Source organism: Uloborus diversus, chromosome 3, assembly GCF_026930045.1.
Source record: "Uloborus diversus isolate 005 chromosome 3, Udiv.v.3.1, whole genome shotgun sequence".
In the NCBI taxonomy this organism is placed as follows: Eukaryota; Metazoa; Arthropoda; class Arachnida; order Araneae; family Uloboridae; genus Uloborus; species Uloborus diversus.
The window spans coordinates 208,575,806-208,588,700 of record NC_072733.1 but is presented as its reverse complement, the minus strand read 5'-3'; the positions used below and the strand labels follow the sequence as shown (position 1 = coordinate 208,588,700).

Here is a 12,895-nt window from a genome sequence, read left to right as displayed (position 1 = left end):
TTTGTTTGTGTTGTATTTTGATTGTGACTTTTCCCTTCATGTTTCTTATTCATTCTGTTATTGTTTGACTTTGTTTATTCTCATTTGGTTTTGTTTTGCTTTTGATTATGTCTTAAATCAATAGGTTTGCCAATCTTCGGATTAAGAAATTTCATTTTTTGATCCACTGATTGGTTATCAAATTTCTTTCGCCAACCTCCGCGGAACGCCAACTTTTATAAAGCACAAATTCTCCCAGCCAATCAGGATTGTCTGCTATGTTAGGTGCATGTGAAGATTTGCTTGCTGTACTCCTTCTTTTGCAGCTTAGAATTGTATGTCGTGTGTAAAAGATTCATATTTGTTTGAAAGGATTGTTTGGTAGTTTTGGAAAGAAGAGTGAATGGGAGAAGAAAAATTGTTCCTTTCGTCTAAGGAATAAGAAATGACTTAAATCTCTGATTTTTCTGTTTTAAAATTTATACTCATTGACATCCGTCTCTGCAGAAAGATACACATTGTTTATAGTAATGTGGTTTTTATACATCCTTAGTTGGATAGGAGTTCTTGTCCAACTGAGTTTTATTGTCTTATCCGTTGGTAAGCTTTTTTACTTGTGACTATTTTCCCGTTACTATTTTCTCATTTTTAAAGTTTTCTTAGATGGGAGAGGGAATTTCAAATGTTTTTATAATCATAAGGCACGTTTTGAAGATTTCTTATTGGGGTTGCACAGTGCCGGATTTAGAGGGGAGCAAGTTTGAGCCTTTTCCCTGAGCAACCACTTTTGGAGGCCAGCAAGTTCATCCTACCTCTGTGTTTTTTCATTGAAACTCAGTATAAAAAGTTTAAGGAGAATGGGTAAGGGGCAGTAGTTCCAAGATATTTGCTATGGCTCGGAAAAATCAAAGGTCCGATGCTGATTACACATGAAGTGGATTCTCGTGAACGTGAATTGCAATTGAAATAAATATAGTAGATTAAGTTTTTCATGTTTGAAAAATCAGACCTAAGGGGAAGTCTGAGTATAGATTTTTTCCATACTATCATTTTTTTTTAAATTTATTTTCTGACTTGTAAATAGCACTTATAGGGTATGTTCAAAAAGAGACTGATTAGCTCAGGTTAACCACTGACTAACCAGGAGCGTTGTAATAGACTATCTGTTAACCGAACTTACATGAAAACATTCTATGATTACTCACGCCACTGACCATTGAGGTCATGAAATCACCCACCTGGGGGGATGGGGAGAGTCTCAGTACTTTTCCGGTGTTGACGAGCATGCGAAAAGGGCTCTGTTTTAAATTTTTTTATCTGATTAAGGAACTATTTAGGCAAGTTGAATTTTTGTGACTACAAATAATAGATAAATATTGCTACTTGAGAGAGCGATGCCGCCCCCCCCCCTGCCAAATACTAGAAAACACCCCAGAATGATATTCTCAACATAGAAGAGGAAAACACTCTACTTTAAGTTTAAATTATGCCCTTTGTGCCCTCTCTAAATTCTAAAATTTCGTTGTAACAAAACGAAAAACTTTTTTTTTTTGCGAAATTATTTGATTTTTCACAAAACTAATTCATTTTTCACAAAATTATTTGATTTTTCACAAAAAACGGACCCTGTGAAAAATCCTGGACAGACCCCTGAGAACTGCAAAGGATAGTGGGGGTGGGGAGAAAATGTGATCGCTTCAGATAAGGTTATCAACTTCAAACTTATCGCCACTTTGCGTCTATCTGTGCAATGTTTAACTGTTATTTTGCGAGAAAATTATATGGGTTTTATTTTTCGATGCTAAAGAGGATAATTAACTTTAAATAAACTTTTATTTACCTTTTTTTTCTTTAGATGCCTACATTTTGAAAAACGCAATCATTTTACATCCGATATGAGAATCATATTTTATTCTTTTTTCAAGCTAACTTCGCTTTATTCGGATGCAAATAAATGAAAAGTCTCTTTATTTTTGTAGCAACGCTTATTTCAAGTTTTTAAGCGGATTTCCATTTTCTTTTATGGAGTCAAAAATTAAAATGCTGAATCGATGGTTTATTTTTTTATTTTATTTATTTATTTTTTTGCTTCAACTGTGTCCTTATTATTAATTATACCTGTATCATAGGACTCTAAAATGAAATTCTAAAATAATTTTATCATAAATATTTATTTTACAAGCCATTTTTATACTTTTGATGCCTTAAGTTTGAGGATTGCAATCTATTTGCATCCGCTATGCGAATCTGATTTTTCGAATTTTCGATGTTTAGTATGCTTTTTTAAAAGGGAAAAATATAAAATAGTTTTTTATTTTTGTAAAAATCATGGAGTTTATAAGTTTCCAACGAAATTCTGTGCTCTTTAACAGTGTCTTGGTTCAAAAAGTTAAATGCTGAACCCCTGCCTGAATTTCTTTATTACAATTATTTTAAATACTATACATATAACACTTCTAGTATAATTTAACATATTGTTGAATGGTAAATAAATATTGATACTTGAAGGGTGCCCACCAAAGGGGGGGGGGGTGATGCCCCCCCCCCCCCGAATAATCGAAAAATACTCAAGAATGATATTCTCAACAGAAAAGAGGGAAAACACTCAACTTTAAATGTCAGTTTAGTCCATCTCAAAATTCTAAAATTTTGTTTTTACAAAAATATTTTTTTTGCAAATTTATTTGATTTTTCACAAAATTATTTGATTTTTCACAAAAAACGAACTTTGTGGAAAATCCTGGACAGACCCCTGTTAACTTTAGCACAGTACAACATTCCATCACAATCACATTCGAATCCAAACTTCTAAGATCAAGAACCACTCAGCCTTGCCTGATGCAGAGAGACACAATTGAAAATAAAAAGTTAGCCGTTGACAGATTGATTGTTTGGCTCTATCCCCCACACCTTCAAATTGAGTTTTCATTCAAAGTAATTAAGACTATGATGCAAAACGTAATATGATTTTCCTCCAAATCGTGAAAAGTTAATACTTTGCTCCACACGTGATTCTGACTTAAATAATACGCTTATGTTTTCCAAAATTGGCTTAAATCACAGACAAGTATCACAGTAAGATGCTATACATGTTTTTTTTTTCAGCTCATAAAGTAATAAATATTTTTTATACAAATTAATATTAAAATTTTGTATAAAAATCATAATTATGATTTAAAACATTCCTTAAAAAATATTTTTCTACTAGTTTTACTTAAATTGAGGTATAAGTCCTAAAATAGGTTCCACAATATGTAAAATTTCAGAGCAATGGAACAATAATTTGTTTAAACATGATGCAAGTAATCAGAAATTTTACGTTTTGAGAAAAACGCGTCTAAAGTTAGAACTCAAAATGGACCCCAATGTAAACAGCCCCAACTATTTTATTAATAACTTTGGAAATATTTTGACGATCATTAAACGTTTGATGCCAAACTGTTCAGAAAAGTAAAGACATAAAATTACTCATTAAAAAAATAGCCATGAAAATTGAGTTTCAAAACTTATCCTCTGCCTTTTAAAGCTTCACTTATAAAAAAAAAAAATTATGCATTACAAATTCTGCAAGTACAATTTTCAGAAAATAATTTAAGAAACCGTTTTGTTCATTGTTGTACAGTTGGTGCTAATCCTGTGCCCCCCCCCCCTCTCTGGTTGCGCCACTGAATTGTAGAAAGCTTTAAATATAATGATCAACTCTACACCTAACAAATACAAAAAGACAGTTTTTCATCAATGAACTTTTAAAAGTAAGTACGATGAAAAATGTTTACTCAGTCCCCGAACTCAAATTTTTATGTAGTTAGTTTCTCATAACCCAGAAATACTTATCATAACTTATAACCTATGGCAGATGCATTTAATTTTTGTATTTTGCTATATCTATCTTTACAATCCTGCAGTGCCGGATCTGCAATTTTTCAGAACAGGAGCAAAACCTAAATCCTTGCTATCCTTACCCATCTTCCTTGAAATTTTATATCAAAGTCCAACGAAAAAACAACAGAAATAAGGTAAATTTGCCACCCCCTAGAAGTTGCTACCCGGGCAACTTGGGGGGGGGGGGAGGGGGGAGAGTATCGGTTATGTACAAAAAGATAAGTAAAGGGTACCACCGGCTTGCTGCCGCCTAGATCCGGCAGTGTGATTCCTGTATTCATACTAAGTAGGCATGAATTCCTTTATTAAGGTATGAAGCATTTCCTGTTTTTCTATTTCAAAGCATGTGTCAGCTACTAAAAATAAAGTGTAAATTAGATGTTTTCATTTTAGTTTAGTGTCAACTCTGATCCAATGTTTTTTTTATTTAAAAAAAAAGATTTTTTTTTTTGCACTCATTTTCTTAATATAATTCTTTTGTTGATTTATAATAGGGGACTAGTTGGTACAGTAGAGGGAAACGTTCCCCAGTTCCCCTCCTTAGTGTAACATTTATGTATCAAATGTTTACTTGAAAGTAGCAACTTATAGAATGCTCAGAACGGTTTATTAGCGTAAGCGGTAAGACATGTGCTTAGCAATCAATATAATGATGGCGCAGTGATGCTAAATACTAATAACAATGGGGATTAAGGTTACAGTTACTATGAGATCCACAGTGGAGGGGGGGGGGGGCGGACCATCTCCAAAATGACTAAGTGTAAATAAGATTGGAGAAAACATTGCCTTGTTTTGAAAACAAGCATTATACTCAAGGAAAAAATGGAACAAGAAGAAATGTTTTTTTTAATATTTCTCCTGTACAATATGACATTTTTTTTTTTTTGAAGGAGAATAGGAACAGTAAAATGAATTAAACGGGGTGGGACGCACAAAAGGAGGGGGTAGACGTTAGGCGTAGAGCTTTATTGCAATGATTCTCAATTTTTCACTAGTGTGCGAAAATATTCCTCTCTCTAGTCAGTGGCGGATCCAGACGACCCTTTTGGGAGGGACGAATGACTAATGCATATGGGGGGGGGACTAATGAAAATAATATTAAAAAAAGTTTAATATTCGTGCAAAAGTAAGAGTTTGTGTTGACTCCCCCCCCATAAATTTTTGTTTGGAACACATTTTTAGACGCTCTTTGGTGGTTAATAGGAGGAAGAGGGTTTTGAAGGACCCTCTCCGAAAAAGTTTGGAAATTTTATTTTCAAAAATACAATTGTTTCCCACCTTTGGTGACTTGAAAGAATAGGGTGAGATTCAGAAATTCTCTCTTGTTGCGTTTTGATATTAGAGCTGCAGAAACCCAATATCAGAAATCTATAATGGTGCAAGGTTTCGGGGGCTTTTACCCGGGAAAAAAAAATCAGAATTGAAGTCCTACAAAACACAATTGAGGATATCTTTGATGAGGTAGCAGAAGACACGTAGTTCAGAACTTTTCCCCAGGAATGTTACAATGTAGGAACATCCGTCTTTGAATGATGTTCAAAGATGAGGAAAGAAGTACTTGGATGCTCTTCTCCGGAAATTTTTTGAAGGTGAAGTCCTGAAAACACAATTGTAGACCATCTTTTATGACGTTGGAAGAAGGAAAGGGGTTTGGAACTTTCTACCGGAAATTGCTCAAAAATTGGAGTCCTAAAAATGCTATTGTTTACCATATTTGATAGCATTAAGGGAAGGGATGACGTCGGGAGCTGTCCCTCAATTTTTTTGACAATAAAGCTTCAAGCATGCAATGTTAGGGGATCTTCATTAATGTTTTTTTCGGAATTGAAGTCCTAAAAAACGCAATTTTAAGACCATTTTAAAGACATTGGCAAAGGCATGAAGTTCAAAACTCTTCCCTGGAAATATGTTAATAAAGTTAGTTTCAAAAGTATAGTTTTTTTTTTTTTTTTTTGTGATGTCAGGAATTGGTAAGGTTTTAGTCTTCCCGTTTAAGTTTTTGTAAACTGGGGTCTTAAAAATGTAATTAGAGGATGACTTTGGTAACATTAGGGAAAGGAATGGGATTCAAGAAATCTTCGAAATTGAGGATCCAAAAATTCCAGATTTTTTGATGACATTTTAGAAGGACTCTCCCCTGGAAAAAATTTTTGCAATTAAAGTTGTAAGAATAGTTGTAGGCGATGTATTTGGGGGGGGGGGGGGGTTGGTGGTCTCGGAATGTACCTTTTTTGGAGAGGGCGAAGGCCCCCAATTGCCCCCCCCCCCCCCCCCTTGTGGATCTACCACTGTCTCCAGTCTCCAAAACATTGGTTACCTTTTTATCTTTGAAGTACACGTAGATACAAATTCTGAGAACATATACCTGTTTAGAATCAAAAGGCTTGATGACTTTTGACATGTACATACATAGTCTGTCCAATAAATATGCAAACTCATGCAATCTAGTGCCCATGACGTGGACTATAGTCCCGCTAACTGTCGGCGATAGTTGGCTGACACCCAATGAGCTGTCAGTGCTTGGCAGATCGGCAAACTGCGTGTATGTTGCAAGTTATGTTACTTTCTGTTATTGTTTTTACTGTTCGTCAAAAATGGAAATTGACGAAATCAAGGAGCAACGAATCAATCAGCATTAGAGAGATCACATGCGTTGTGTGCAACCAAATTTGACTCAAGGCAATGGATGGATCCTTCGTCAATGACAATGCACCAGCACATTCAGCATTGATTGTTTGCCAGTTTCTGGCAAAAAATTCAATCACCCGTCCTTGATCATCTTCCTTATTTGTCAGATCTCGCACCCTGCAACTTTTTTCCTATTCCCAAAATGCAAAAATGTGATGAGAGGACATCACTGGAAAGGATTTGGACTCGATAAAATGAGAAAACGACGAGACAACTAAAGAGCCTAACTGCTGAGGATTTCCAAATGTGCTTTAAATAGTGAAAAAAAGATGGGATAAGTGCATTGCAAACGAATGGAGGATACTTTGAATTGGACAATATTGATGTGAACTAAACTTTTCTATCAAAAATTTTTACGGCCTTAGTTCGCATATTTAGTGGAGCGACTACTTACAGCTAATATGAACTTCTCTACTTAGCCGTGTTTTTTTCACATCAAGAGAAATGATTATTGTTTAAAAAGATGTTTTTACACTTCTTAAAATGTGCTTTATGAAAAAATACTTTTTCCAGAAAAAAATAAGTATTTTTTGGATAAGCTGGGCTATCTAATATAATTTAAATTAGGAGGTTAAACCGTAATATGAATGCATACATATTTGTTCATTTACAAAACATTTTTATTGAAATTGTCTTTATTTCAGCTGCTGGACTGTATTATATTGCAGAATTAATTGTATAGTTGTTGTTTTGAAGAATACACAGCTATTACTTGCCGAATTATCAGGATTCTCATCTTGGTAAAGCTGTTCTTTTCTTTTATTTTGTAGCTACTGCTTTTTTTTTTTTTTTTGTGTGTGTCATCTGGGTGTGAAAATTAATTTTTTAACAATGTTTTTTTTGTTTTCAGTGTAATTTATCTTGGTTGATAATTCATTTGTATTAAAAAATAAGGTAATCAAAACCATTTCAAAATGTATATATTTTATTATGAGTTTACTATCCTGTTTTATAATGACAGTAAACTTAGGCCAGTACCCCCGATTTTCCATAGAATTAGGGTGGCACAGTAACCGTGGATAGTTCACAAAGTAGGTTTTTACGTAACAATAGAAGTGTGTGCAATGGCTTTTAAACAATCCAACTCTTGCATACATTTGAACTATAGCTAAAGCAATAGCAGTATATGTGGAAAATTAAAAGGATCACTCATTATTACAAACATAACGCACATATGCGAGCAAATCCTGCAAGCAGATTTATTGTTGAAATAGATCAAGCTATATTACACCAGAAACATGTAGGGGAAGGAGAGGGGAATTGTCAAAGAAGAAAAAATAAATTTGTTTATATTTAAATTTTTACCTATTTATAAATTCTGTATGGTTTGTCGAAAACTGAAAAAAAAATTGTTGAAAGTTTTAGATTTAAAAATGCATTCGAATATGGTAGCAAAATATTTCATTTAAACTCTTATTATTTCATGTGTATCACTGGTCATTGTTGCATTAATTGTTTAATAGTATCCCAGCTTGTTACATTTTGCTTTAATTTGGAGATTTAGAGAAAATCTCGTTTGTTCAAAGCAGAAATCATATGGTTGCAATTTTATTTTCACAAAACACTACCTAATTTAGATAAGTGTTAATGTGAAAAATGTATGTTTTTTCTGGAAAATCGCATTCTGTGAGTCATCGGAAAATTACATGCAGAAGGGGAGGGGGGTCATTTAAAGTCATGGATTTCAAAACTCTAAATGTAGCAGATGTCCTGTATTCATCTAAAAATCAGGTTTTATCCAGTCAGTTCTCAGTGAGGTTGGAAGGTTTGATGTCATTGGAACATAGGTGCAAAGAAGAAATAAGAATGTATAAAAATAGATTTTGTGCATGTTAAGTCAAAATGGTGCATTTATCTACATGCAGTTCTTCAGTGCTTTAAAAAAAAAAAGAAAGTGTGAAAGGCCAGCAAGAAACCATCCACAAATAAACAGGAGTTTACTGTATAAAAATAAAAATAATATCCATGCATAACTGTGAGTCTGGTAATTAGTCATTATATGTAGTGCAAAGATTTGGATATTCAATTTTGTTTTAAACATTTATTTCAATGTGATAAGCATTAGTTGTAACCACTTTTTACCCTAAGCAGCAGTTCTGTACTGTGCATACTCTTTTAGTATTTGCTCACTGGAAAATAAAAACAAGAAAAGGAAGCTCAATTATATAATGTATCTGTAATCAGTTACGTGAATTATTCAGAATTTCTAGGATGAAATAGTTATGGAAAAGTGAAGAAACAGAGTACAGAAGCTAAGAGGAAATAATTGTAGTCAGGGCCGGATTCAGGGGAGGGCAGGCGGGGCTACTTCCCCGGGGCCTCCACAGCAAAGGGGCCCCCACAAAATTTTTTTTACAAAATATCCTAACTTCAATGGATCAGAAAATTTTATGTTTTTTTCTCTCTTATAAATTATAATAATAATTATATAAAAAAATAAATAGCAGTAACTTCAGGATATATTTACTATTAAAATGCTGATCGAAAATTTATATCAAACATACATATATATCAAAGTATCGGATATTTTCGAAAATTTGATCTTTTCGAACCCTGATTAGGAGCCTCCACTCCTTCACTGCCCCTGGGCCTCCACACTTCTAAATCTGGCCCTGAGTGTAGTTGCTAAATTCAACAACCAATGCCTAATAGCTGTTAGTTTTCATTGCATTTTTTGTATTATTAAAAAAATGAAAGATTTTACTGTTAAATTTCATGTAATGAATTAATTAAATGAAATTGAATAAGATTTTTTTTTCCTTTTCATATGAGTATTGGGCTTGCATGACTTAGCCTACATAGTATCGGAGATTTTTCCACAGTGAGTCTCCTGTTTTAGGGAAAATATTGGTTATGGTGCCTGCATGACATACTTGTTGCCTAAATTTTAGACTTGATTGAAAAATTGAATTTAATGGCAACCTTTATTTTCCACTTCCAAATTAGGCAACTCCCTGTTTTCCCCTATGAGTTTGTAAACTCTTTTTCATAAAAAAAAAAAAACAAAAAAAAAAACATGCATTTTAAAGGAGATTCAAGTAACAATGCCTTGCTCTAGGATCCTCATCAACTACGGTTAAAAAGTGCTTTTTGAGAAATTTATACATATCTTTAAGCTTTCTTTTTCGTGGGTGTTTTATCTACCAATTTGGGAAAAAAATAAACTTATTATAGAATATATCATCCAATAATCATACCATTCAAAGACATTGCATTCTTATACTTGCTTTTTCTTTTAACAATGCTTTTGGTGGATTGTTTGCATCCTAGGGACTATCTTATAAAGAGAGGTGTCCTTCAAATTCCTTCATGTTTTAAAGAAGTTTGATGTCAATAGCAATAAAACAACAAACGTGAAACATCCTGGATAGACTTCTGCCCACAAGTTCAGAAACTAGTTACATTTTTAACTCTATATATTAGAAATTTTTCTAGTGTTAGAAGTACCTTAGTTAAGAATAGAGTTAGTGAATGCTTTCAAAAAGTCACTTGTAATATTCATTCGGAATTGATTACCAGCCATGACGTCCAGACCCAATTGTCAGTCATTATTTTGTGTTCATAAGATCTGATGTGCATAGCTTCAGGTTTATTTAGGCTGAAGAAAAAGTTGCAATAGAGATCTGAAAACCATGGTTTAACCCTTCTTTGACCAATAAGCTATTGAGAACCGCTTTGAAAATGAAATTGGTTGTTTTTCTTCTTATCCAAACTCGTTTTCAATCCAAGAAAAAATATACATTTCTATTTCACTGGATGACAAAATTTTTGAAGTGTGAATGTTTTCTAAAAGTATTCATATGTTATTACTATTTTATTTCTCATGTTTTCGCGTTTCCTTTTTTTTAAATCAAAAATTGCTTTTGATATTTTTGTACTTGATTCTCAAAATTTCATTTCAGAAAAAAATATTTAAAAAATTAAAGGTACACAATACTTTTATGACAAATACATTTCCCCTAAGCAGATTAAACATTTTTTTGTTTCTTACATTATGCTTACATCATTTTAGATCACAATGGCCATATTTGGAGGACTGTCCATTTTTGAAGACTTTCCAGCATCAATGATAATTTGTGGTATTTTTAGTCAAGTTTTGCATTTGTTGGTTCTAAGAACTTTTCCATTTTTTGATTTAACATCTCTTCCTTTCATTGGGTCTGTAGGTATGTATAAATTTCATAGTTTATGCTATCAGGGATATATGATTTTTTTTTAAATTTTAGTTCTTTAATTAGTGTTTAGTGGTCTATAAGCATGGTTCTGTGTTTTAGGAATAAAAAATAACATAGACTCATTCAATTCAGATTTAAGAGCATCCTTGTAATCAAGTAAAGAAAATTTTAAATTGGGGGGCTTATGGCTTTTTAGGCTTAGGAGTGAGTACATTGGACTTGTCTCAGCTATTTCAATACTATTAATATATTTTATTTTAATGACTAGCAAATTGTACTGATAGTACTGCAATTCCTATGATAAATTCACATAATACAGTTATATTGACAAAAAAATTCAGTTGAATGAAAAATATTGTAGTATGATGATTTTTCCTGTATGCACTTTGCTATGAATTTAGATTGAACAAAATGCAAATTGCTTTGATATTTGATGTTTTCTTTTCATTTCAGTGTTAATTGTGATCAACCACTATTTAGCTTTCTGGCATTTTTCATCTGTCTTTTATCCATTTTCTGAGGTAAGTTACATTGCTTACAATTTGTGTAAAACATAATGATTTTTCAGCTGCATGTTTTGGTGTAAGTTGCGAAAGAATTTTCTGATATGTTTTTAGCTTACTTATTTTTGAGAATTCTTAATCTAAGATGGTTAAATGACAAATTAGTGTTTGATTTTATCTTTCAATGTCAAAGTTTTGTGCAAATGGTTTGTTATATTATCTGGTGCAATTAAAACATTTTAGTTATGACTTTTTTTCCTCTCTAGATTCTTGCTTATTTCACACTCTGTTTGTGGTTAGTGCCTTTTGCCTTTTTTGTTTCACTTTCTGCAAATGAAAACATATTGCCGACTATAGCAGAAACTAGACCTCTAAATGCTGGTATTTGAACAATTTTCTTATTTTTTCAGATTTTTTAAAAAGCATGAATTATTTCTTGTATTGTCATAATGTCTTCTAATGTGCCTATCCAAAAAAAGAAAAAGAAAAATGCCACAGTTGCTCAACCTACTCTATCTATGCTGCTGTATGTCACTAATACGTCCCTTAATTATTCATCCACATTGTAGCACATTTCTCAAAAAAAAGATTCACATTGTGTCTTTCAACAAATCGGAAGGACCATGGTGATGTTATCCAGAATACTTTTCATTGTTGTCATAGCAACAATTTTGAGAAAATTTATTTACTCTTAACTTTCTCAAAAAGTTCTAAATTAATAGTGTTGAGTTTTCACCAAATAATGGATGAACGTAATTTTTTTGGATCTTGTATTGATTTAATTTTACCAATGTGGTAACTTTAATAAAGGAATTTATTGGGAAAGTGGTTTAAGGGGTATCATTAGCTTAAAAGTTTGACCATGTGATTGGCCCCCCAATCAGATATTTAATTAAAGCATCATTTCCCTTTTGTTTTTCAGATGAAAGTGATGTTGTCACAAATTACTTTTCTCGTCGCAGCAAGCGGTATGGGCTTCTGTCATTTTTCAATTATGCCAAAGAAAGCATTCTGCCACAAAGAGTAAAAAAGTCTTTCTAGTCTCAATTTGTTAATACTCAACAGAAGATGCTTTGTACATATTCTCAAATATGTAATGCTCTCAAAGCATTTTTGAAACATGTAAATAATATTTAAATGTGATGAATAATAATGTACATTTATTTAAAAATGATACCTAGACTTGTTAGTTTTATTTTGATTGCCCGTCTTTGTGTTTTGAAAATCTTTATCTTTGATTCATGAGTCTCCATTAGGGTGATCACAAGGTATATGGGAAAAAACGTTTTTCACCTAATCTTTATCGGCACTCCCCTGAAATGTACCAATAGAGTAGAAAATCTGATTTGCAAAGTTTCAAGCCATTTCTATAATATTAACACGTCCCTGAAAGGGGCTGAAGTTCAGAAAAACAGCAGTATTTAGCAAAAGGTTTTACCTTTTCATCTTTAAAACCAAAACTATTCGTTCTAGAAACTTCGTTCTCATCGCATTTCATCTAAATTCTTGTGAAAAAGGATTGAGCATTATTCAAGATTTTTCAAGTCAGGTCATAGCAAATATCCTCAAAATCGCATAAAAAGAATAAACCATTATAATATAAATTGTATTAGTTATTTTAGTTAATGGTTGAAATCTTCTTATGTTATCATAGCAAAAACAGCAATA

At 32.6% G+C, this 12,895-nt stretch overlaps 1 protein-coding gene across 1 annotated transcript; it reads left to right on the top strand.

Annotated features, from left to right (window-relative positions):
* The first annotated feature begins 302 nt into the window (after positions 1–302).
* On the top strand, positions 303–12,401 carry LOC129218543 (protein TEX261-like). Its single transcript, XM_054852842.1, is given in 7 exon segments — positions 303–579; positions 7,194–7,240; positions 7,242–7,289; positions 10,562–10,715; positions 11,178–11,245; positions 11,494–11,608; positions 12,150–12,401. Coding segments are annotated over 7 exon segments (621 nt in total). The 5' UTR covers positions 303–509; the 3' UTR covers positions 12,269–12,401.
* Positions 12,402–12,895: the final 494 nt, after the last annotated feature.